The sequence below is a fragment of the Ursus arctos genome, unplaced genomic scaffold (genome assembly GCF_023065955.2).
Source record: "Ursus arctos isolate Adak ecotype North America unplaced genomic scaffold, UrsArc2.0 scaffold_25, whole genome shotgun sequence".
Classification (NCBI taxonomy): Eukaryota; Metazoa; Chordata; class Mammalia; order Carnivora; family Ursidae; genus Ursus; species Ursus arctos.
Genome location: NW_026622930.1, coordinates 26,216,357 through 26,243,343, shown reverse-complemented (window position 1 = coordinate 26,243,343; position 26,987 = coordinate 26,216,357). Strand labels below are relative to the sequence as shown.

At 38.8% G+C, this 26,987-nt stretch overlaps 1 protein-coding gene across 2 annotated transcripts in view; it reads left to right on the top strand.

Annotated features, from left to right (window-relative positions):
* Positions 1–26,987, top strand: part of YLPM1 (YLP motif containing 1) — an 80,923-nt gene that overhangs the window by 5,869 nt on the left and 48,067 nt on the right. For both annotated transcript variants that reach the window (XM_026519500.4, XM_048219956.2), the window contains exons 2-5: positions 3,846–4,082; positions 5,255–5,434; positions 6,193–7,187; positions 23,463–25,583. In XM_026519500.4, coding sequence (XP_026375285.1) covers positions 3,846–4,082; positions 5,255–5,434; positions 6,193–7,187; positions 23,463–25,583 — 3,533 coding nt within the window. The remainder of the gene's footprint in view (positions 1–3,845; positions 4,083–5,254; positions 5,435–6,192; positions 7,188–23,462; positions 25,584–26,987) is intronic.

The following is a 26,987-nucleotide window of genomic DNA, read 5'->3' as shown; positions in this document are numbered from 1 at the left end:
CAACTCTTTCAAGAAGTTTGACTGAAGGAGAGAGAGAGAGAATGAGGGCAGGAGCTGGAGGAAGAGGTGAAGTAAAGGAGCTTTATTTTTTAATTTTAATTTTTTTTAGATGGGACTAAGATTATCTGGTGACCTTAATTCCTGGAGTGGAATGTGAACCTCAAAAATATTGAAAATAAATGTTTTAAATAAGTCTAAAAAATGGAAGACCATAATTTTGCCAGATTTCTCCCCACCACTTGCTTTAGGAAGTAGGACATAGTACATTTAGTGTTACAGGCATTTATGATAACCTGGATAGGAAAGGCAACCTTCCAAAATTAATCTCTAAAACATCTCTCTCTCTCTCTTTCTCTCTCCCTCTCTATCTCTCTCCCTTCCCGCCCCACCTCACACATTCTCTGCTTGGAAAATCATTTAGTACCTAGTTCATTACTGTACTGGTAGCAAGTGGTCAGTAAATGCTTGCTGAATAAATTAGCATCTTTTTGATAATGATATTTGTGACAAATAGTTCTTACATCCTTTTGAACTCTCTTCATTCAATTTCTTTTTGAATGTGACATATGCAGTGATTTTCCTCTACCTGTGGACTAACATCCCATGTGAGATGGAGTTGTCTGATATGATGGCACAATCAGAAAAACTGGCTACTAGTTTGGCTTTGGCTTCATTAGGAAGTCCAGGCAGGTTTTATTCCTTTCTAAAATAGAACTAAATCACTTTTCTCTTGGGGTCACTGAGGACATGTCTGAATGATGGTCATTTGTAGAGCTTTAAAAATGGGCCGAAGCCTAGTCCTAGGACCGAATTAGATCTGGTTTCTGCTTATCGGGTTCATATGAAATAGAAATTGACCTACAGTGCATATTGTCAGCAAATCAACGAGTACTCGAGCTCCTAATAAGGCAAAGACTAGGTCTAAGACAAAGATGGGAAGCATTGACAATAAGGTGGGTACATACAAATAGATCAAGAATCTAGATATGTACAGTTTTCATGTCTGTTGCCATTGGCTTCTAGTTTATGAAAGATGGTTTGCATCTTTGTATCTTTTAGTGATGCTTTCAAAGAAACTAAAAACAAGGGAAACTTTTAACTTCTACTTGAAAGAGACTGAGTTTATTAATTTTTTAAAGCTGAAAGATAAGCCTGTTGCTATTTTCATAAAATAGTGGAAGAAAATTGACGTTGTTTTAATAGTACATTATTGTCAACTATCTTGGTCAGTGTGCTGCGTTTTTTTATGTTCAGTAGGAAAAGTAATTATATCTCTGGAGCTGATGTTTATGTACATGGTAATTAAAAACAGAATAGCCCAGTCATGACCCAGACTTCAAGATGTAGGTAGTGAGATGGAATTTATTCCTCCCAATAATTTGGAGCAAGTTTCAGGTCATAGAAATGAGTGGCCTGGAAGGGAAATCTTCAGTTGATCAATAACCATTAATTGATATTCTCCTGTGCTCTAGCACTATGCTTAAGCACCAGGTAGGATATAAGAAAAGCATGAGACAGCTCTCTCCCGAGAAAATTACATTCTGTGAGTAAGCAAACAGATAATGAAACATTATATTTAGTGAGAAAAGAGTATATATTGTATATATTTTATGCATTTTGTTTGCATGTGGGAAACTGGAGAGGATGTACAATAAAATGTTAACAATATAGGAAATCCTGGTTATCTCAAAAATAATGAATCCCAGTGAATCTAAGCAAAACGAATCCATTTAACACAGGTACCAAAAGTTTGTTGTAAAAAGTAAAAGATTTGATTTGGGACACAATCTTAAAAAACAAAGCCCAAAATCATAAGGAATAGCTGAGTCTTAGAATGAACAAAGGATAGTGTTGATTTGGTTTCTGTACTATAATTTTTGTTATAATACCAACAAAATTATATGGCAGTATTATATGTCATCTTTTATTTTGGTTTTGGATATATTGAAAAAGAAAGTAGAGATTTATCAGTTTTCCTAGGGGCTATTTTCAACCTTTGATACTCATATCATTCTCTTTTGCAGTTCCTATTATAAAAATATTTTGGTTGTTAACTGGCAGGACTTCTGCTAGATCCTCAGCTATCAGTAAGGGGTTCCAAAATTCTCTGCCATCACTTTCATAAAATCCTACATCCTTATAATTGTAGTAGGAATACATGCTGTTGTTAATTATGGAAGTATAAAGGGTAGTACGTGAGTGAGTATTTTAGTGTTATGACAACTTTTTTCCTCATGCACCCTTGTAACCGTAGGGAGTTATATAATGAATACTGGGAAAATGAAGGTCCTGTAGTTATGTCTGAGTGGTGAGATTTTTTTTTTATTTTAATTAATTAGTTATTGCTTATTTGTACAGTCTATTCTCTTTATTTGAGGTATTTGTGTTCCATAAAGTTGCCAAGAACATTGAATTAGTGAATACTAAACCATTGCTCCCAGGGGAAATGCAGGGTTAGGTTCCTGTGAGCCTTTGGTTTGGTCTCATTTTTATCAGCCAGTTAATACACCTTGTTTTATATGTGTTCCTGTTTAATGACACCTTATTTTATACACTTTGCTGATTCATTAACATTGAACTCACAGCCAACAGCGTAACAAATGTCTGAATGAAATTTATCTGACGCGCAGATTTTCTGTGTGAAACACATCACAGATTTCTTGCACTTAGGAACACTAGACAGCACACCACACCATGCTTGCAGCCATTTTAAGCAGCAAAGGCACCAACAAAAAGCACAGAAATCTGAAAAATGTGGTTCTAAGTAGACCATGAAAAGGACCCTTATTTACAGTATGAGAGCTAAACAAAAAGGCAGAGCATGGCCTCGTTCTACCACAGCAGGAAATGTGCAAGTCAGGCAACTCCGATTTTTCAGTGCTCTATTACTCATGTCCACAAATGACAGCCAAAGTTTCCTGAGTATTGATTTTGGAGTTAGAAATAAACTTTAGCAAGTAGGCATATTTGCAAATATAGAATCCATGAATAATGAGGATCAGCTGTATTTTCTAATTATTTCTGCATTAGACTTGTTATTGTTGTAACTTTTTTCAAGTGGAAGCACAAAACAAGCTTCAGAAAGTTAAATTACAGTATAATTTGGAGGACAAAGCTGAGACTTTTAAAATAAATAGTATTCTGAAACACAGTATGTTCTCATTTATGTGTATGTAGCTGGCATACAACAGGTGTTTAAAAGAGGGAAGAACACTAGAGGAGAGAGAAGGCAGAGAAGAGACAGAACTATTTGGTCATATTCATTAATTACAAGACCCCTTGGATAAACCCACACCAGCCAACGGCAGGTTAAAAACAAGCAGCTGAGAAAACGGAAAGGATTTCCTCTGAGCATTTATCAAAAAGACTGCTCTCACTTTCAAAAGTATGTGTGTTAAAAGAGTAGAGAAGTATGTTGAATTAAGATATATGGTTTAACTTAAATTTATAAACTTGGGGGAGGAATTGAAAGATCTTGTTTACTTATTTGCCTTTCTCAGTCCAGCTTTACCTTTTCTTACATATAGACATGTGAACAGAAATACAAATGCAGGTCTCTGTCAACACCAAGTTGCAGATTTATAGGATTTTCAATTAAAATTCTTTTTTTTTTTTTTTTTAGATTTTATTTATTTATTTGACAGAGAGAGAGAGACAGCAAGTGAGAGAGGGAACACAGGCAGGGGGAGTGGGAGAGGAAGAAGCAGGCTCCCCGCGGAGGAGCCTGATGTGGGGCTCGATCCCAGGACTCTGGGATCACGCCCTGAGCTGAAGGCAGACGCTTAACGACTGAGCCACCCCGGCGCCCCTTCAATTAAAATTCTTAAAAATGCCTTCTGTTGTAGGAACAGCAGCAGTATTGGTATCGGCAGCACCTGCTTAGTTTGCAGCAGAGAACAAAAGTGCATTTGCCAGGACACAAAAAAGGTCCTATCATAGCAAAGGATGCACCTGAGCCGGTAAAAGAAGAAGTTACTGTCCCCGCTACCAGTCAAGTACCAGAACCCTCTTCATCTGAGGAGCCCCCGTTACCACCACCTAATGAGGAGGTACCACCTCCTCTCCCACCTGAGGAACCCCAGGTAACCATAAAATTAATACTTGGTGTTTAATAAATTATCTAGCTTTGTTTCTGATTCTTTTATATATACCTTTGTCAAAATGGATATATGTTTTTATGTGGTTTTTTCTAAGTACATGTAAAATTCCAATACGGTAAAATTAGACAAATGCCTGATTGAGTTTAGAAAAGACATTTTTCTTTTTTTCTTTCTTTTTTTTTTTTTTTTTTTTTAAAGATTTTGTTTATTTATTTGACAGAGATAGAGACAGTCAGTGAGAGAGGGAACACAGGCAGGGGGAGTGGGAGAGGAAGAAGCAGGCTCCCAGCGGAGGAGCCTGATGTGGGGCTCGATCCCATAACGCTGGGATCACGCCCTGAGCCGAAGGCAGACACTTAACCGCTGTGCCACCCAGGCGCCCCAGAAAAGACATTTTTCTGATGGTTGAAGTGAGTGAAGAATTAGACACTCTTCCGAATTGAGGCTCTGTAAGCACTAACAGGATGCCAGCGTGTTTTCACGTTGGCAGCACAGCGCAGTAGTTACGAGCTTCAGCTTCTGTTGTCAAACTGTGCTCAAGCAGTAGTCGAGGCACTGCCACTTGCTGGAGGCGGTGACTCTGTGCAAGTTAGTTAACCATTCTGTGCTGCAGTGTCCTCATCTGTAAAATGGGTATATTCAAAGAGTGGCTATCTTAGAGCTGTCGAAGCATTCAGTGTGATAATCCTTGTCACTGAACATACTAACTGATACACGGGAAGTTCCCACTTTGGTCCAAAGGTATTTGTTCTCCCAAGAGCCTATGTGGAAACTTTATTGAGCCATAATGATGACATTGTAGTCTATTGGTTAAAAGTGGCTACTGTGAAAAAGAAAAAGATTTCTCCTAGAGTGCAAAGGACATAGCTGTAAACTGACTTTTTTGGGGAAATGGTTGCCCTGTTTAGGAACAGCGAGATGATTATTCCAATGAAGACTATGGAATTTATAAACTCTTTTGTGTTAGTATTCATGACCCACAGTGTAAGTAGAGCCAGGTATTTTCTGTAAACATAAAAACTTTTCTCAGTCAGCCAGAGTTATAGAGATTCTGGACTTTGTAATACAATACTTAATGAAATGTTCAGGTTTTTTGTTAACTTGGTTGCTGTTTTATTACTTACATACAAGCGTATTCTCTCTTCTGTCTTTAGTCCGAAGACCCAGAAGAGGACGCTAGGTTAAAGCAGCTGCAGGCTGCAGCCGCGCACTGGCAGCAGCACCAGCAACACCGGGTTGGCTTCCAGTATCAGGGAATAATGCAGAAGCACACGCAGTTACAGCAGATCTTGCAGCAGTACCAGCAGCTCATACAGCAGCCGCCACATATGCAGGCAAGTGCTTCCTCAGCCGGCACGTGGGAAGTTGTCCCAAGTCACTTAAAGGACTTGTCATTCCTGAAAGAGGTTTAAATGTGCAGAAGGAGAAAAATTAAATTAGATGTTTCCAAGGGGGTTCCAAATAGTTCTCTGGCACCTCACCAGGGACTTGGGAAGTACAGCTTTATGAAAATGCTCTTGGGGTGGGGCAGGTAGAGTGGAGTCTTCTCGTCATGTCAGTCCAGGCAGGTGTTAGAGGACCGTTGCTAAGGTTTTAAGAACCAGAGATTCTTACCATGTGGGTTCAAGTTGCCTACAAATCACTTCAGTGACTGACAAGCAGAAATCCACCAAAAAGGTCACAGCAACCACCACAGAAACCTCAGGAAATGCACCACAAAAGAAACTTGTTCTTCTTGTATCTTGAAGACACAAACTTGTGTCTGTATGTCTATAGGAATAGATCATTTTTCAAATCCTTAAAGTGATCCATGGTAATATGAAAAACTTGAAAAATAATTATTGCCGAGATAGGTATTTGCTTGTGTTCAGTTGGTTTCTCCAACTCTGTGATAACTTACAGAAATGGGTCAAAGGAAGAAAGAACGATCATCCTTAAGGAGATGTAACAAGTTTATCCTTACTAGCCTCCCAAAATCTTTAGTGTTTTCATTCCCTAAGACTACAAATGCTCTTGATTCATTAATATTTTAACTTGTGATTAGTCCTCTTGTATGAATGTCTTGAAATAATTGTCACTCCTTTGTTCGTAGACCATGTCTGTAGACGTGCAGCTGCGGCATTATGAGATGCAGCAGCAACAGTTTCAACATCTCTACCAAGAATGGGAGCGGGAGTTTCAGCTGTGGGAGGAGCAGCTCCATTCTTATCCTCATAAAGATCAGCTTCAGGAGTATGAGAAGCAGTGGAAAACATGGCAGGGACATATGAAAGCAACTCAGACCTATCTCCAGGAGAAAGTCAATTCATTTCAGAACATGAAGAACCAGTATATGGGGAACATGTCAATGCCACCTCCTTTTGTTCCGTATTCTCAGATGCCTCCACCTCTACCAACAATGCCCCCTCCGGTATTGCCTCCATCATTGCCACCACCAGTGATGCCCCCTGCCCTGCCTGCTTCAGTGCCACCGCCTGGCATGCCCCCACCTGTGATGCCACCTTCTCTACCAACCTCTGTGCCCCCACCTGTGATGCCTCCATCTCTCTCTTCTGCGGGGCCACCCCCGGTTCTTCCCCCGCCTTCCCTCTCTTCTGCAGGGCCACCCCCGGTTCTTCCCCCACCATCTCTCTCCTCAACGGCGCCTCCACCTGTCCTGCCCCTCCCACCATTGTCTTTAGCCACACCTCCTCCAGGATTACCTCCCCCTGGGGTTCCACAAGGGATACCTCCTCAGTTAGCAACAGCCCCAGTCCCACCAGCCTCCAGTTCTCAGAGTTCACAGGTTCCAGAGAAACCTAGACCAGCACTGCTTCCCACTCCTGTGTCTTTTGGTTCAGCCCCACCCTCAACCTACCATCCTCCATTGCAATCAGCTGTTAGCCCATCAGAACAAGTGAATTCTAAAGCTCCTCTGAGCAAGTCTACTCTGCCATATAGTTCATTCTCATCTGAGCAAGGACTTGGGGAGTCTTCAGCTGCTCCATCTCAGCCAATCACTGGAGTCAAGGACATGCCAGTGAGGTCAGGTGGACTGCTTCCAGATCCTCCTAGAAGCAGTTACTTGGAAGGCCCAAGAGGCCCAAGGTAGGTCTGCCTTTGTTTGGTTGGTTGGTTTGGTTTGGCTTTTTTGTTGATGTAGGCTGAGTAGGCCTTGATGGTATAAAAAGCTTTATTTACACGATTTTTATGTTCTCTTTGTACTTTTACATACATTCCTGGTTTACAGTTAATAATGTTAGTATTGTTCACTTATTAGACGCGACATAATAAAATCTAGAAGTAGTAACATGCCCCCATTTCTTTGATGTCAGTGTTTTTATCCTTTATGTAGAGATTATAGTCCAGGATGAATGTCCTGTTTTAGAGAAATGCTTATCAATTTCTTACTGACTTTTTAGCTTCAAAAGTAATATTTATTAAATTTTATCTTTTTTGTTTTTTTCTCTTAATTTGACAAATAACTGAATTGGTAACTTTTCTTTGTTAGATAATATGCCAGCTGTTTGAGATAAAGATGAATAAGCCAATATTCTAGTGAGATAGGCAACAAAATTTAGTATAAGGGTAAATAGGACTTTTATCCATTTGTTCAGCAAATATTTATTCCTGCTCTGTGCTTATAGCAGTGAATATAACAGAGCAGACAAAATCCCTACCCCATGGAGCTTATTTCCTGTATATTTCCCTCAATTTGGGAGCTGTTTTCCTTTTGTCCGAACCACATTTTTATTTCGAAAAGCACACAGAAAAATTTACTAGTAGTCTAAGTTGGTTTTTTTTTTTTTTTGCTTTGCTTTTTAAAAAGTGTTAAATTCATTTTTCCAAGTTTGTAAAAGTATATTCCCCCCCCCAGGTTGACCTAAATGTTGATTTTCCTATAGAGAAACTTTATCAGTCACATTTTTTTCCCATTGGAAATTGTGATAGAAATACATACTCCTGGGGCGCCTGGGTGGCACAGTGGTTAAGCGTCTGCCTTCGGCTCAGGGCGTGATCCCGGCGTTATGGGATCGAGCCCCACATCAGGCTCCTCCGAAATGAGCCTGCTTCTCTCCCACTCCCCCTGCTTGTGTTCCCTCTCTCGCTGGCTGTCTCTCTGTCTGTCAAATAAATAAATAAAATCCTTAAAAAAAAAAAAAAAGAAATACATACTCCTTATACTAAATTTAGATTGTACAGAAAAATATTTTAAAAAGTGAAAGTCACCTAATTCCACAATCTAGAGATAATAATTTAAAAAATACATGTCATAAAAAATGAGATCATACTCAGCATATTATCTTGTAAACTTGCTTTTTCCACTCGTCAGTACATTGGTTAGTTTTCCATCTCAGTGTCAATGTATCTAAAGTATCATTTTTAATTTAACCTTAATTTTGACTTTTGGAAACAAAATATATCTTTTACTTGTTCCCCAAATTTATAACTCTGAAAACAACATGGCACGAAACTCCACCATCTTATAAGGTGTTGACAGTTCTCTAGAAAGTTTATTTCTTGCATTGAACCTAAATGTGTTGCTATAACTTCTACCTGTTGATTCTAGATCTGCCTCTGTGGCAACACATAATTAACATGAATTCCTCTGGGTGCCAGAAGCCTTGCCAGAGGCTTTACATATGTTATCTCATAGAGTCTTTTCAGCAACCTGTGAACTAGGCTAGTTCATACCCTGCATTTACCCTTTACAGACTGGGGCTGAGAGGTTTGAGTAACTTGCTCAGCATCTTACAACTGGGAGAGTAGAGCCTGTCCACACCCAGTGGGAGCAGAGTCCCGGGGGTCCCCAGAGCAAAAGCACTAGTTAAGCACTGTGTTTAATGCCTTGATTCAGTGATACTCATACTGTCAGTGATTACAAGTGCATTTTGTAGTCTTAATTTATTTGGCATGTGTAACTTATTAGAATTCCTACTTATCTCTTGGATTAAGCATTGCCTTTTAGATCTGGTGACTAATTTGCTATCAGAAAAGTACATGTTTAACACCTTGTGAGACATCGATTTCCTGCTCCCATTTTTTCTGTCATTTTACTGTTTTCTGTCTTTTGCCTACCAAATCTTGTTGTAAATTTAGGACCTATTTTAAGTGTTTTCTTACCTTAGGGTGCAGTTAATAATTTCACTGCTAGGAGGATCTTAGCAATTATCTAATGCAATATCCCCTCTATAGCAACTCATATTTGTGTTGCATTTTAGTTTGTCATCCTGGGTCTTGCACATAGTACCTTATTATTTCTCCATGATCTCATGAAGTAAACATATAAGGGAAGCTGAGATTTGGAGAGGTTCTAAAGAGATGCCCCAGATGACATTGCTAGTAAATGATTGAGATGGAATTAGAATCCAAGGCCTCTGATCCACTTTTTTCTTTTAAAGATTTATTTATTTATTTTGAGAGAGAGAGCGAGAATGAGCATGTGCGAGTGGTGGGGGTGGGGTGGAGGCATAAAGGGAGAGGGAGGGAGAGTCCCAAGCCAACTCTGGCTGAGCGTGGAGCCCAACGTGGGGCTCAGCCTCACGACCCTGAGATCATGACCTGAGCCGAGACCCAAGAGTCACACACTCAACCGACTGCACCACCCAGATGCCCTGATCCACTTTTGAGTTCATTTTACTTCCTGTGACAAGTCTTTGATGGCCTCTGGTTGAACATTGGCACTGTGATAAGGAATACCGCCGTATAAGGTGTTGACAGTTTTCTGGAAAGTTTATTTGTGTTGAACCTAAATGTGTTGCTATCACTTCTGCCTGTTGATTCTAGATCTGCCTCTGTGGTATAACACATAATGAATTATCCTGTCCCCCTTCCATAGCGTATCCCTACAGTTCTTTAAACACTGCCCTCTTGTCTCCTCCATCTTGCCTTACCTGCCTCTCTCTGCCATCACAGAAACCCAGATTCTTCTTTTCTTTTCACACTAACATTGGTTTTAGCTTCCTGCTGCTACATTGCTCATTGTCTTGCAAAGGGCCTTGGATTTGTCAGTCTCCTTGAGAATGAACACTTACTTCAGATGTAGGGAACCATAGAACCTGTTACCAGCTTTGTTATAAATAATGTACATGTGTAGCTGAACAAATTGCTTTTTTTGGTCAGCGCTCTCACAGTGTTGACTCATGTTGAGCTTAACATCAATTTGGCTTCCCTGGTCTTTTTCCTATTAGATGTTACTAAGCCAAGTCTCTCTCATCCTGAACTTACGTAGTTGTTTTTTATTTTGTTTTGTTTTTCCTCTTTTTCTAGTTAGGTTTGGACCAACATTTTAGTCTGCTGAAATCTTAATAAATGTTGATTATATTGCTTTTAGATATAGGATGTTCCTCTCCAGCTTTTTCACCTGCAACTTTGATAAGGATGGCTTTTTTTGCTTTTGAATTGGATCCTGCTCACATTATCTACCCTGTTTTTAAAACCTTTTCCCAATCTAGCTTATGTCAGTTCCACTTCTCTTACCCTTCTACTTCTTTTGCTCACTTCGCTCATATTGAGTATAGTTTGTGACTATTGCCCAGGCATGGTTCTTTTTCCTCCTGTGTAACTAAAAAAAAAAATCAGCAGGAAGCTGGTAAGTGAGTGAAAGAGACTGAGGTAGGAATAATCCACACTGTCAAGGAAAATTGTGAATTTTTCTTACTAGTTGAATTCAAGAGTTTGCTATAAATGTAACTGATACAGTAAGCCACTCTGTTTTGTTTTGTTTTTTAAACAAAGCTGGGTAGAAAAACAAGAATGGAGAATACAGATAACTGACTTACCAATAACACACTGTTAAAATAAAGTAATGTAAATTACTTTGAGTTTCTGCAAAATCAGATTTAGGCCACTTTCTAAAAACTGTGGAGTTTTCCAAAAAGTCAAGTGATAGAGCTGCATCGTTTGTAAATACCACACTATGGAGCATCTGGGGTAACTGTTTCGAAATTGTGTGTGTATATGTGTATCATTTGATTCATCAGGTCTTCTAGAAGACTACCACTGCTCTAATAAACTGTTAGGTCAGTGGATGTTGGTTTCCCAGATCCTTTTATTTTTCAGTCATGAAATTTATTTATTAAAGGGTAATATGCAGAGATGTGCACAATCCTGAGCGTATAGCTTAGTGATTTTTCACAAAGTAAACACACTCATGATATCACTACTGAGATCAAGACATAAAGATTAGTAGTGTCTGAGAAGTCCTCATGCCCCTTCCCATTTTCCCTCACCCCAAATATAACCCCAAGATAACCACTATACTGACTTTTTATACCATAGATTAGTTTTGCCTGTTTTTGAAGTTTATATAAATGGAATCCACTGTATGTACTCTTTTGATTCTGGCGTCTTTCCCTTGACATTATGTTATTGTGAGATTCGTCCATGGTGTGCGTAGCTGCAGTTTGTTCATTCCCGTTTCTCTACAGTATTCTATTGTGTGAATATACCACAATCTGTTTATTCTAATATTGATGGCTATTTAAGTTTTTTGGTTATTATAAAGAACACTGCTTTGTGTCTTTTTGGCGCTGTATGTGTCCCTTTAGAGGTGTGTGTGTGTGTGTGTGTGTGTGTGTGTGTGTGTATTTAATTTTGTTTAGAGATAACCAACAATTGGAACTGCTTGATTGGGGGTTATGTATGGTTCTACTTTGATAGATGTTGTCAAACAGTTTTCTGAAGTGATTGTGTCCATTTACATTCGCACCAGCAGTTTTTTTGCATCCTCATCAACACTTGGTATTATTAAATTTTTAAATTTTAGCAATCTTGGTGGATGTCTAGTGGTATTGTAGCATGGCTTTAATTTGTATTTCCCTGATGACAAATGAGGTTAACTTCTCTTTCCATATGATTATTGTTAAGTTGAATTTCCTCTTTTATGAAATGCTGATTGAAGTCTTTTCTCAGTTTTTCTGTTGGGTTATGTATTTTTCTTACTGATTTGTAGGAGTTCCTTATTAATACTAGATATCATCCTGTGTCTAGATTGTCTCAACTATCTCTCACTCTGCAGCCCTTTGTCTTTCTTATCCTCAGTATACCAAAAAAAAGTATCATATAGATCCAGTGGACCCTTTTTACTTTTTACATTTTAAAGTAATTTTACAAATAATTTACAGAAGTAACAATAAAGTGATAGTGAAAAACAACTTATTAGACATTTTTATAAAAATTTTACAAGAGCAAAACTCTGCATCAAGTGAATTTTGGCACATAAACGTAAACATAAAAGATGAAATAATCCTGTCACATGTTCTTCTGGCAAAGCAGAATGGTCCAGGTTCTTGGCACAAAATATTATGTGATGACACCCTTCCAGTTTAATAACTAAGTGGATGATAGTACATTTCCTTTCTGTCCTTAGAAATATATTGTTCACTCATTGAATCTTGAGTTTGAGAATGTTAATCTAGGGTACTGTCATCTGAGGACTTACAGTTGGAGATTTTACTGATATCGGATTCATATCTTTCTTAGATCCTAGAGTGTTTCTGTCTCTGTGTTTATTTTTTGATTTTGACACAGCTTTCTCTCTCACTTTTCTTTGCCATTCTAGTCAGGAAATGAAAATTTCTAAATTCCCAATGGTGTTCAATGAAGCCTAAAAGTAGGCTGTAATATTTTGGGCAATACAAAGTGGGGTGAGGTGACAGCTGTTTCCACCTTTGCTTCATCCTTTAAACTAATCCATCATTCCTTCATTATCTTCGTATTTTAATCTCCTTTGGCATAGTTAGGGATAATTGATAAGTAATGATGAGTAAGTAATGAAATCTAGGATAAGGAAATTGCAGAATGTTTTAAGATACAGAAAGAAAATCACTTAGGATCCCATAATGTATCTTAAATTTATGAAAGGATCTAATGGACCCATTTAGTAATTGCACGAGAATGTAAGTTTTATTCTCTTTTTTAAGAGGTAAATTTTCTCTTTGTTCTTGGGAAAGCCTATAAGAAAAAAGTCAGGAAATAGCAGTCCTCATAACAGAACTGTTTATTTTTATTTTTTAAGTGTTTATTTAAATTCCAGTTAGTTAACATACAGTGTAATATTAGTTTCAGATCTTACAATAACGGTGATTCAACACTTCCATACAACACCCAGTACTCATCACAGCAAGTGCACTTCCTAATCCCTATCACCTGTTTAACCCGTCTCCCCCCATCCACCTCCCCTCTGGTAACCATCAGTTTGTTCTCTATAGATAGAATCTGTTTTGGGGGCGGGAGGCATCTGGCTGGCTCAGCTGGTAGAGCATGGGACTCTTGATCTCGGGGTCAAGAGTTCAAGCTCCATGTTGGGCATAGAGCCTACTTAAAAAAAAAAAGAGTCTGTCTTGGTTTGTCTATTTTTCCCCTTTCTCATTTGTTTTGTTTCTTAGATTCCACATATGAGTGAAGTCATATGGTATTTGTCTTTCTGACATTTTGCTTAGCATAATACTCTCTAGCTCCATCCACATTGTTGCAAATGGCAAGATTTCATTCCTTTTTATGGCTGAGTAATATTCCATTATACACACACACACATATGTATATGTATATATACAAACACACACCCCACACACCCACTTCTTTTTTTTTTTTTTAAAGATTTTATTTATTCATTCGACAGGATAGAGACAGCCAGCTAGAGAGGGAACACAAACAGGGGGAGTGGGAGAAGAAGAAGCAGGCTCATAGCGGAGGAGCCTGATGTGGGGCTCGATCCCATAACGCCGGGATCATGCCCTGAGCTGAAGGCGGACGCTTAACTGCTGTGCCACCCAGGCACCCCACACACACCCACTTCTTTATCCATTCATCAGTTGATAGGCACTTGGGCTGTTTCCGTAATTTGGCTATTATAGACAATGCTGCTGTAAACACTAGGGTGCATGTATCCTTTTGAATTAGTACTTTTGTATTCTTTGGGTAAATACCTAATAGTGCAATTGATGGATCAAAGGGTAGTTGTCTTTTTAACTTTTTGAGGAACCTCCATACTGTCTCCCTTAGTGGCTATACCAGTTTGCGTTCCAACACCAACGGTGCAAGAGGGTTCCCCTTTCTCCACATCCTCACCAACAGCTGTTGTTTCTTGTGTTGTTGATTTTAGCCATTCTCACAGGCGTGAGTGTAATAGACTGTCTAAAACAAAAACAAAACAGAACAGTTCTAAAATTAAGATCCAGTGAACCCAGAGGAACCTCAAAGGTTAATGGTGTCTTTTGATTAATAGAAATTACTGATTTTTTAAAAAGATTTTACTTATTTATTTGACAGAGAGAGAGACAGCCAGCGAGAGAGGGAACACAAGCTGGGGGAGTGGGAGAGGGAGAAGCAGGCTCCCAGCGGAGCAGGGAGCCTGGTGCGGGGGTTGATTCCAGGACCCTGGCATCACGCCCTGAGCCAAAGGCAGACGCTTAACAACTGAGCCACCCAGGCGCCCCTAGAAATTATTGATCTTAATTTAGTAGTCTAATTTATTGATCTTTTCCTTCATGGTTAGTGCTTTTTTGTGTCCTGTTTAAGAAATCTTTGTTTACCCCAAGGCCATAAATATATTATCCTATTTTATCTTTTATTGTTTTACCTTTTATTTTTAGGTCAACAATCTATATAGATTTGATTGTTAATGTATGGTATGAGGTAGGGGTCATTGTTTATTATTTTTCATATGGCTGTCTAGTTGACCCCAGCTCCATTTATTGAAAAAGTCATCTTTTCCTTATTACTTTGGTAGTATCTCTTTCATCATGAGTCAAATGACTATACGTGTGAATTTGTTTCTGGGCTGTCTTTGTCTATCCCTGCACCAGTGTCCTGTTTTAATTACTGTAGCTTTGGTAATAAATTTTGATATCTCATAGTGTAAGTCCTCCAATTCTTTGTTTCTAGATCAGAGGTTGGCAAACTTTCTCTATGAAGGACCAGATGGTAAATATTTTTAGGCTTTGTAGGCCGTGTTTGGTTTCTGTCAAATATTTTTCTTTCTTCCTTTTTTTTTTTTCACCTTTAAAAATGTAAAAAATCACTCTTAACTGGATTTGGCCCATGGGCCGTAGTTTACTGACCCCGGATCTAGATCGACTTGACTACTCTTGGTTCTCTCTGTTTCCCATGTAATGCTTAGAGTCAGCTTGTCAGTTTTCAGAAGCCTGCTGGAATTTTGATGAGTGTTGCATAGAATCTGTTGATCATTTTGCAGAAGAATTGACATCTTTGCATTATCTCAGCTTCTGATCTGTCACATGTACTTTTTGATTGGTTTTGGGATTGAAATTGTGGACCTCTTCCATTCTGTACCTGTCTTATTAGAATTAGCAAGGGATTATAAACATTTCATAATTTTACTCTCTGCTTTCATTTGTCATGGTTGTTCCTGTTTATAGAGATTACTCTTGGGGGGAATTTTGATTTTAGGATCTTGGTTATACATATTAGAAAATAATTAGAAGAATTATCTCACATGAAAACTAAAAGGGTGGGAATTTGATTTCAGAATTTAATATTTTGTAATTCCCATGGCAGCTGATTTGAGTATGTTTATGTAACTGTTGTAACAATAAGATGTTATCTTGTTTAAGGGTATTTGTATTTCTGCATACGTCTTAAGTTTTTATACCCAATTTGGAGTCTTTTTATGTCAAATCTTAAAAGTTTTATACATACCTCTAACGGTTTCATACCTAGTTTTAGGGTTTTTACTTTTTAGAAGCTTATTAAATGCCTAACTGTACAAATTTTTCTAAATATTTAAACACCAAATATTTGTTTTTCTTTTCATCTAATCAATGGGCAATGCATGTGTTTTTGTGATTGTATTTAGTGAATATATGCTATGTTTGTACTTTATTTCAAATGTTTCTAAATGTTAAAAAGGTCATAGCATTTCATTGTATTGATGTAAACATGACTTATTTTTGTGCATACTTTTAAATTGAGTATCTCTTAATATATTTCTTCCAAAGGCTTAAACATTCTTTACTTTTATAAATACAAAAGGTTTTGATAGTCTAACATTTTGTTACATCCTTGAACTTTGAAAATTTGAAAGTGCAGTGTTGATAAATAATTGCCATTTACATGTAGTGTTGAAAGTATATTTCAATTGCTTTAACATTTTCTCCCCCCCCCCAAATAAAAATAAAATGATGACCCTTGGCTGTTGATCAGCAATTTAATCTGAAAGCACAGCGCCCTACCCTTTCATGGAAACCGCATCTTGTATGTGCAGGCACGAGGCTTGCGATAATGAGTTCATTAACTTTTACAGCCTTGCCACTGTGTCCTCTTCTTGCTTATCTGTGCATCTTCTAGTGCCTCTTGCTTCCTTTATCCTTTCCTCTGGCCTTGGCACATGCTCTTCTCTTTGTCTGGAATCCCTTTCCTATCAGTTTTTGCTTTACCAATTCCTATTTTTCCTGCCCTAGGGGGCAGGGAGCACTTCAGTAATTATGTGTTGAGATCCCTCAGTGAGTCAAACAATGGGGATACCTCCGTGAACAAGGCCAACGTGTCCCATTTTATCAAATTGTGTTCTAATTGTTGATTTACTTGCCTCACTCTTCCCCTGGACTGTGAACTCCTTGAGTTAAGTATCCATTTATTTCCAGCACTAACATAGTACCTGACAGTTAGATGTTCAGTCACTGTTGCTTATGCCAGGATGTCTCAGTTATGGCTAAAATTCTGAAGGCATTCACAGTTTGGTTAGCGAGGCAATTCGTCTGTATTCAGATTTGTTTATAACACTGGATGACGAGCAGACAAGCATTCTTACTGACTCTCGTACCTTGTGGAGGATCGTCTTCTCTTATCACTTACACGAACTAATGATTGCTGAATCAAATACAAAGCCAATGGTTTTACACAATTTTAATGATCTAAGGTGTTCTTCCAGGCACTTTGAATTAATAAATGTAACTTCAACTAAACCCTCACAAGCCCTGAAACAGTATCATAAGTAGGTAAATAAGTAAGTAAGTGGCCTCCATCCTGAGCATTGCAGTGTATCCTTTGACAAGTCTCCGGTCGGCTCCTTGCCCTTTGCCCAACAATGCCTGTGCCAAGCCTTCACCACTTTGCAGAGACCAGCTGCACTAGTGCTGCTTTCTTTGTCTCCGCAAACGTTTTTATTTTGCTTTGTATCTTTATTTCAGCTTCCTGCCTCCCAGAGAAAATCAAGGCTTTCTGGCCCAGTGAAATTCACTTCTTGCCCTTCTGTTTCCCTTACCTTACTATCCTCAACTTTCTTCTTCTAGCCACAGAAGAAGCCCTTCTTTCTCCTGGTTGGGGCTAATCTCTCTGTGCCCCTTAAAGAAATTCATTTTACATTTTTATCAAAGTGGTACATCCAGATAGTTTTTAAAAATCAGGAAAAACAGCCAGCCTAGATGTGTTTTCTAATGACATCTTTTCTTTAACTGTTTCTTTTGGTAGTTAACTTTCCTATTACTAAATAATATGTTCCTCCTTTCTTGACTTAGCCATTTTAGATGCTATATATTTACTTACAGGTCTGATAAAGACTTGTTTCTTATACTACTCTAACCCCATCTGTCTAATATATTTATATCACTGTTTTTAGAGAAGTAAACCATGTTCGCTGTAGAGATAGGCAGTGTGTTATAATTATATTTTCTTTAGTGTAATGACTTTTCTAGGATTTCCAATTGTCTTCTTGAAAAATGTTTAAAATAATCCTCCAATCCCAGTCTCAAAAACACCAGCTCTTTTTTCCCTGAGGAGATCTCTCTCCCAAATTTATGTATCTTCTTGCTTTTCACCTGGGCGGGTTGGGTGGTTGGTTGCTCAAAAGATCTGCCATATGGCTGTTACTCCAGTATTTCCCTTGACTATCGGCCTGGATTGGATTCACTGTTTACTGAACCTCCTGGCTTCCTGTTTGTGATTTAGTGCCTCTTTTTCCCAGAGTGCATTCTCAAGTAACTTACTAAGAAATTGTGGGTTGGAGGTAGGTACATTTTCTGAGTCCTTTGTGTCTGAAAATGTTTTTATTCTAACTTCACACTTGATTAATAATTTGGATATAGAATTTGAAGTTGAGCATTAAAAAATTTTTAATTTATTTAAACTAAAAACAAAATTAGTTCACCCATTTCTCCCATATCCCACCCCTACCTCTGGCAGCCACTAGCCTGTTCTCTGTATCTATGAGCTTGGCTTTTTTCTATTTATTTATTTATTTATTTATTTATTTATTTATTTATTTATTTATTTATTTTTACATTACAAATATAAGAGAGATCATACACTATTTGCCTGACTTATTTCACTTAGCATAATGCCCTCAAGCTTTATTCATGTGTCACAAGTGGCAAGATTTCATTCTTTTTTATGGCTGAATAATATTCAGTTCAATATTCAATTTCTTTATCCATTCTTGCATCGATGGACACTGAGGTTGTTTCCATATTTTGGCTATTGTGAATAATGCTGCCGTGAACATGGGATTGCATATATCTTTTCAAGTTAGTTTTTTTGTTTTCTTCAGATATAAATACCCAGAAGTGGAATTGATGTGTCATATGGTAGTTCTACTTTTAATTTTTTGAGGAGCCTTCATACCGTTTTCCCTGCGGCCCCACCAATTTACATTCCCACCAACCGTGTACAAGAGTTCGCTTTTTTCCATATCCTTGCCAACACTTGTTATTTCTAATCTTTTTGAAACTAGCCATTCTAACAGGTGTGGAGTAATATCTCATTGTGGTTTTGATTTGCATTTCCTTAATGAATAATGATGTAGAACATCTTTTCATGTACTTACTGGCTGTCTGTATGTCTTTGGAAAAATATCAGTTCAGATCTTCTGCCCATTTTTATCAGGTTGTCTATATTTTTGCTAGAGTTGTATGAGTTCTTTATTTTGGATGTTAGCCCCTTATCAGATATAATATTTGCACTATTTTCTCCCAATCAGTAGGTCGCCTTTTTGTTTTATTGATGGTTTTCTTTGCTGTACAGAAGCCTGGTAGTTTAATGTGGTCCCGCTTATTTTTGATTTTTGCTTTTAATATCAGATTCAAAAAATCATTGCCAAGACCTACGTCAAGGAGCTTACCACTTATGTTTTTTTCTAGAAGTTTAATGGCTTGGGGTCTTACTTCCAAGTCTTTAATCCATTTCGAGTTAGTTTTTGTCTATAGTGTGAGATAGCATTGTAGTTGCATTCTTCTGTATGTGCTGTTCGATTTTCCCAGGGTCATTTATTGAAGAGACTGTCCTTTCTCCATTGTATATTCTTGGCTCCTTTGTCATAATCTGTTCAGGTTTATTTGGGGGCTCTCTGTTCTGTTCCATTGATCTGTGTGTCTGTTTTTATGTCAGTACCAAACTGTTTAATACCATTTACGTACTACATACTGAAGTTGAACATAATTCTTCCTCAAGGTTTTAGGGTCATCATTCTATTTTCTTCTGTCACTTACAGTAGGTGCTATACTCTTCTGATTCTTTTCCTTTTTAGATGAATTCTCCCTATTGTCAGAAACTATTCCCCCCCCCCCCGGTATTCTAAAGGTTCATAGTCAGTTTTGTTTTGTTTTGTTTTACTAATTATACTCTGTACTTAGTGAGCTAGGCCCTTTCTGTCTGGAGATTAGAGTCTCAACTCTTAAATATTGATGCCATTTCTTCATTAATTTTTTTTCTTGTTTTCTGTTTTTCTCTTACTGGAACGCCTCATTAGTAGGTTTTTGGACCTGCTAGATTGATTATATTTGTCTCTTTTCTCTTTCATTTGGTTATACTTTCTAAGATACTAATCCTTTTATTGCATCTTATTTGGAGAATTTTTAAAAAATTTCTGTAATTCTTTTGGTTCTGATCCTTTTTTATATATAGCAAATTGATTAATAGCTATAGTATCTTTAAGAATCTCTGAGAATATTATTTGGTGTGTTTTTTTTTAAGTGCTCTTCTGTTTTTTGCATTATCTCTGTGTTCTCCAGATTTATGACCTTACTTACCTTTGGTCTCTTCCTTTCGTTTTGGAGACATTCTGCAAATATCTAGACATTAGAATAAATTAAGTATCCATTTATATTTAATAGTGGGGGACACAGACAAACTAATTGGAAACTCTGTGTGCATATGGGGGGCTTATCAGCTATTGTTGCTCCCACTCAGAAATTCAGGCTTTGATTTTGGTGGTAGGGCAAAGAACTGTTTGCTAATGTTAGAGGACCTTCAGATTCAAGAATTTAGGGACATTCAGCCTAAAGAAAGTCTGGTGATGGTTCTGAATATAGATTTTAATTTACATATTTTTAGCCCCCAAGTCTTATTCCTGTCTTTCATGGTATCTGAGAATTTTGACTCTCTGGGTTTCTGTGAGCAAACCAGCCCCATTTTTATTGTATCCCCTTCTACTACCAGCATTCTAAACTGCAGCTTCTTCTTGCTCCATATGTTACCACTCATGTTTGCTCTTTGTCTTCCAGATTTTAAAACAAAATTCCCATTGCCGGTGGTCCCCTTTCTGTTTATAATGCGTTTATGTATATTGAAATTCCTTGTGATGACTGTGTGGTGTCAGTTTGGCTAGGCTATAGTACCTTTCCCAGAGCTCCCTTATATGTTTCTGATTAGGGTGGGTCACAAGGGAGATTTTTGCATCTGACGTGAAATATTTACCCCTGGACAACTGAAAAAAGATTCTTACCTATTCCCCCAAAAAGGATATAAAGTTCCTTTTTTGTCTTTAGAGAAATCTTCATTCTTCTGGCTGGTTCACAGTCTCTCTTTGATACTCTGTATTTAAACTCTGAGATATAAAATTAACTATTATTGATACATCTTATGTTAGATGATAAAGAAGAAAAATCAACCAAAGATATTTGACTAATACATATGTATATATTTAAACATACCAAATTAAGGTCATAAAGTGTGACAGTCCTTTCTGCAACTGGTCATGTAACCATAGTTAGTATTTATAATTACTTTCCTTCTTCCACTGCCCATTTTGTAGTCCCTTTGTTCTCAGCATGCACCTCAGGTGGTCCTGGTTTTTTCCTGGTGGAGTGACCCAAACCTTCATTCTTGAAGGGTCTGGGCTGTTGACGGTCCTGTCTGAATTGAGTTATTGTAATTTTTTATTGTCTTTAATCACAGGACATGGAAGTGCTAAGAGGTGTTCTAGAGGATCTCCATTCCAGACATAGTCCTCCTTACCCTCATTGTGCAGTAGTAACCCAGTTTCCCCTTGCAGCTCAGGACCAATCACCCCCAGCCAGTACGGTAACTCCGTTCTTCGCCTTCTGATTCAGAACCCAAGGTAGCCAGGTGGCAGTCTCAACTTGAGTTTAATGGAGTTACTGTTGTGTCCCCTGATGGGAGCATTCCTCCCTTTGAAACTAAGACTTCTAGACCAGCTAAACTTGACGTCAACAGGGATAGGAAAGAAATGTTTTATCAGAAAATGAATTTATTATTCTTCATTGATTTCCCAAGCAAATAAGAGAAAAACTCTTCTCTTTCTCATTAAAAACATGAAAGGTATCACCATCCATTTAGGCCTAAGCCAGAAACCTTGGAATCATCCTCAATTCTTCCCTCTTGTCATCATTGTAATCTCAGCTATTAGAAAGTCCTATCCATTTTACCTTTCTTCACATCTCTTACTTTTATCTCCTCTACATCCTCATGTCAGTCACTGTCTTAGAACAGGCTTCACTTTCATTCACCCAAATTGTAGAAACAATCAACAGTAAACTTTTCCCACCTATCCATCTGCTACTTTTCTGCTAGAGCAAGCTTTTAAAAATCAGACCATCTGTAGTGGCTCTAAGTCTCATTAAGTAATTCCCAACTTCTTACCCAGCTGAATTAATTCATCGATGGTAACAAATCCAAAGTCACATGCTTTAATAAATGTAGAGGTTTATTCTTTCTCAGCACTTACGTGATGGCTGTACAATGTCAAGAATCTAGGTTCCTTCTAATTTGTTACTTTTCATCCCCTAGTATATTGCCCTTATCTACATCATCCAAGATGCTTCACCACCATTGTCAGAGCCAGTATGAAAAAGGAAATGGTGAAGAGGAAGATGTGCCCTTCCCTCGAAGGGTATAACCCAGAAGGATGTGCTGGTCATTTTCACTCTCAGCCCATTGGCCAGAGCATGGCTCCAAGTTCTAGCTGCAGGAGAATTTGGGAAAGAGAGTCAGTCTTTAGTTTGGCTAGCTTTTGTGTCCAGCTACAAATGAAGAGGCTCAATTACTGTAGGAAAAGGGGAAATGGCTATTGGAGGAGCACCGGTAGTCTCTGCCGCCCAAGGCATACAAGGTCTCCTGGAGGTTGATTCTTGCCTACTCTTTACCTTGTCTCTTAGTTCCCTCCCTTTCCACTCCTTTCCTGGCTCTCCCTACTCTGTCTCCTCTTTGCTGCAGCCGTGCTGAACTGTTTGCACTTCCAGACATGCCGTGCTGACGTGTGTTTCTCTGCCTTTCCTCACAGTGCTTCCTTATCCGTAGACGTCCTTGCCACCCATTTCCCTTATCTCCACTACACTCCGTTAGCCTGGCCTCAGAGAATTTGTCTTTCAAGACTTAATTTAAGCATCATCTATTGTATAATACCGTTACTGGACAGCAACCCCCCCCTTACCCTGGTAGAATTGACCATCCCCTCCTCTGTTGCCCGTGTTACATGCAGATAGACTTCTGTCATTGCACCTTTGGGGACTTATTTACACTTAGATTCTCTTTCTCCTCAATTGTAAACCCTTTGAGGGCAACAGACGACAGTTTATTTGGATATCCCTTGGATGTACTACATACTAAAAATTTGCAGAATGAGCAAGTCGGTCCATAACAAATTTTCAGGGCACTGTCCAGACTTTAGAATGTTAGGGTGCACTCTTAAGATATAGCTGGCTACTGCCTTTTTGAATTTTTGTCAGTCCAGATGATAATGTTAGTTCCAACAATATTTGTAATCATCCTACAGTATCTTACTGATTGTTTTCTATTTAGTTTGTAGTTATATTTTAATTCTGAAAGTACTCTCAGAATTAGTTGTGGCATTTTTTTCCCCATTAAAAATGAGTGGACTTTTCTGTCTACTAAGTCACAATGTTTATAATTGCTTTTTAACAACTTAGTATATCAGTGACTTGCTGCAGGAGATGTTTTGGAGTGAATTACAATAATACTGACATGATTTCCAAAGCCTGTCCTGAGACCTTCTGAGCACTGCCACTTTAGTGTACTGATTCTAAGATAGATGCCTCAGGATTTATATGATGACTGAAAGAGTCATTTTTGTAAACAGATTCTAAGGCACGATTGCCTTAAATATTCTTACATGGAGAATATTTTTTTCTGCTTTACTGTCTTGAGTAATATCTTTTGTTTTACTTGTAGATTTGATGGTCCTCGAAGATTTGAGGATTTAGGGTCAAGGTGTGAAGGACCGAGACCCAAAGGGCCTCGTTTTGAAGGAAATCGCCCCGATGGGCCAAGACCCAGATATGAAGGTCACCCAACAGAGGGCACTAAAAGCAAATGGGGAATGATTCCCCGGGGGCCAGCATCTCAGTTTTATATTACCCCCAATACATCCCTCAGTCCTCGACAGAGTGGACCACAGTGGAAAGGCCCCAAGCCAGCTTTTGGACAGCAACATCAGCAGCAACCTAAGTCACAAGCAGAACCTCTTTCAGGAAACAAAGAACAATTAGCAGACACCAATAGTAACCAGCAGAAGAATTTTACAATGCAGTCAGCTACATTTTCCATTGCTGCAGATATAAAGGATGCCAAGGCGGCTCAGTCACATGAGAATCTAAGCGACTCTCAACAAGAGCCACCTAAAAGCGAAGTCTCGGAAGGGCCCATAGAGCCTTCTACTTGGGACCAGAATTCTCAAAGTATGGAGACTCAAATGGACAAAGCCCAAGCTGTTACTCAGCCTGTATCCCTTGCAAATAAACCTCTACCTTCTCAATCTGCTTTTCCCTCAAAACCAGGGGGGATGGAGGGAGGAGCAGCAGTGACAACGTCATCATCATTAACTGCAGATAATGATTTTAAACCTTTGGGTATTGGTCTGCCCCATTCAGAAAACAGCCAAGAGAAAGGGCTGCCTCGGCCAGATAACAGAGATAATAGGTTAGAAGGCAATCGAGGCAGCAGCTCATCTTACAGAGGTCCTGGGCAAAGCAGAATGGAAGACACACGGGATAAAGGACTAGTAAATAGAGGCCGAGGCCAGGCACTCGGCCGTGGCCCAGGGTTGGTCAAGCAAGAAGACTTTCGTGATAAAATGATGGGTAGAAGAGAAGACAGTCGAGAGAAGATGAATAGAGGAGAAGGAAGCCGAGATAGAGGGTTGATGAGGCCAGGAGGCAGTCGGGAGAAAGTGCCAGGTGGTCTGCAAGGCAGCCAGGACAGGGGTAGAGCTGGCAGCCGAGAAAGGGGACTACCTCGGAGGGCTGGCAGTCAGGAGAGAGGACCTCCTCGAAGGGCTGGGAGTAGAGAGAGAGTACCACCACGAAGAGCCGGGAGTAGGGAGAGGGGACCACCTCGAGGGCCTGGCAGTAGGGAAAGGGGACTGGGAAGACCAGATTTTGGTCGTGACAGAGGTCCATTTAGACCAGAACCAGGAGATGGTGGGGAAAAAATGTATCCATATCACCGAGATGAGCCTCCTAGGGCTCCATGGAACCATGGAGAAGAGAGAGGGCATGAAGAATTCCCATTAGATGGTAGAAATGCTCCAATGGAACGAGAAAGACTCGATGATTGGGATAGAGAAAGATACTGGAGAGAATGTGAACGTGACTATCAAGAAGATACACTAGATCCATATAACAGAGAGGACAGGTTCTCAGCACCACCATCTCGATCTCATGATGGAGATAGACGAGGCCCTTGGTGGGATGATTGGGAGAGAGATCAGGATATGGATGAGGACTACAACAGGGAAATGGAGAGGGACTTGGACAGGGATGTGGATCGGATTGGAAGACCCATGGATATGTATGATAGAAATTTGGATAATGAGTGGGACAGAGATTATGGGAGACCACTGGATGAACAAGAATCACAGTTTCGTGAACGGGATATTCCATCTCTTCCACCTTTACCACCCCTCCCACCTCTTCCACCTTTGGATAGATATCGGGATGATAGATGGAGAGAAGAAAGAAATCGAGACCATGGGTATGATCGAGATTTTCGTGATAGGGGTGAGTTGAGGATCCGAGAGTATCCAGAAAGAGGAGATACATGGCGGGAAAAGCGAGATTATATCCCTGACAGAATGGACTGGGAAAGAGAACGGTTGTCAGACAGATGGTACCCATCTGATGTGGATAGACATTCCCCCATGGCGGAACATATGCCCTCCTCACATCATTCTTCTGAAATTATGGGGTCGGATACAAACTTAGACTCTGACCAAGGCCTTGGAGGGGTAATGGTTCTCAGTCAGAGGCAGCACGAAATCATTTTGAAAGCTGCACAAGAACTGAAAATGCTTCGGTAAGTTGACTACTTAAGATCATTTCTTTTAGTCAAAACCACGTTCAGACTGCTCTTTTAAAGTGATGTGATTATTTGAATGGAATAATTTTGCTTCAAGTTCTTATCTTGTAATTTTAATTTGTAACCTGGCCATTCAGTGCTGTTTTAGGGTTAGGATATGTATTTAGGAACTATGTTAATTGTAAGCTTATGTCCTGAAATGTGAAAATTTTATAGCCACTCTTGGCTTTTATAGATGTGTTGCTGACATACCATATACTTGTGCATGTTTCAAGTGTCAAACTTCAACTCTCCAGTGCTCTGGACTTGACAGAGCTCATCTGTAACATTTTTTTTTTTTCCAGGAGGCATTTTGTTCTTTGGTATTAGATCTGATAGACTTCATATTCACTAATCTTTGATAAAACTCTGGAAAGTGCTGTAAGGTTTTTCTCTGTTGAAGCTAAGAATGGTTTACCTGAAAGCGTCCTCAGATTTGTCTAACCATTGATACTTTCTCTCTGGGGTGTTTTATCTTTCCTTATAACTAGAAGCAGATATCTCCACTTGAGGATGTTACTTGTTTCTGCATAATCAAATATTTTCTTTGTGAAATGGAGACTAGAACTTGGATTTCTTGATTTACAATCATCTAACTATGTACAAATACTTACATAATGCTTCCCAGGTAGTAGCAATTAAAAAAAAAAAAAGCTAACATTGCATGCTTACTGTGTGCCAGGAACTGTACTGAATACTTTGTATATATTCATTTAATCCTTAAACCAACTGTTTCCTAAGATAAGAATTTAGGAGTCATTGATAGATTGTAAGCTTTTTGAGTAATTTCTTAGGAATTAACAGTGTTTTGAGAAAATAAATTAATGATTAGGTTTTGATATATTCCAGTGTATTATGTTTCCTTCATTTTTCAATTCTGGTCTACATTTGTGTATTATACCAATTGAAATTATAACTGAAGCTTTATGACTCGGAAAGTATAATGAGGAAAAATACCTGTAGGTCAAGGTGAGAGATCTGGTACCTCAGGCAGCACAGCAGATTTCTGTCTATAGAAGATATGCTCTGAGGGATTGGACTCTTCCAGATTACTCGTGAAGAAGATGTAAAAGCATGCTAGGGAACATTTAGTTACTATACTGTTCACTTTTTAGTTAGAGACACCTTTAATTTAACCCCCACTGTGTGCTGGGCACTGTGCTAATAATAATTTAGTGTGTACTATCTCAGTCCTCCTGTCTCAAATCCTTTTATCTCGAAGGCCTGCAAAGATAAGTAGATGTATCCTCCTCGTATCCTTGCTTCACAGATGACACTAAAGCTCAGAGAGGTTAAGTCCGCTTGGCTAATCAGTGGCAAACCCAGAATTTGAGTGCAGTCTGTCCCACTCTAAAATCTGTT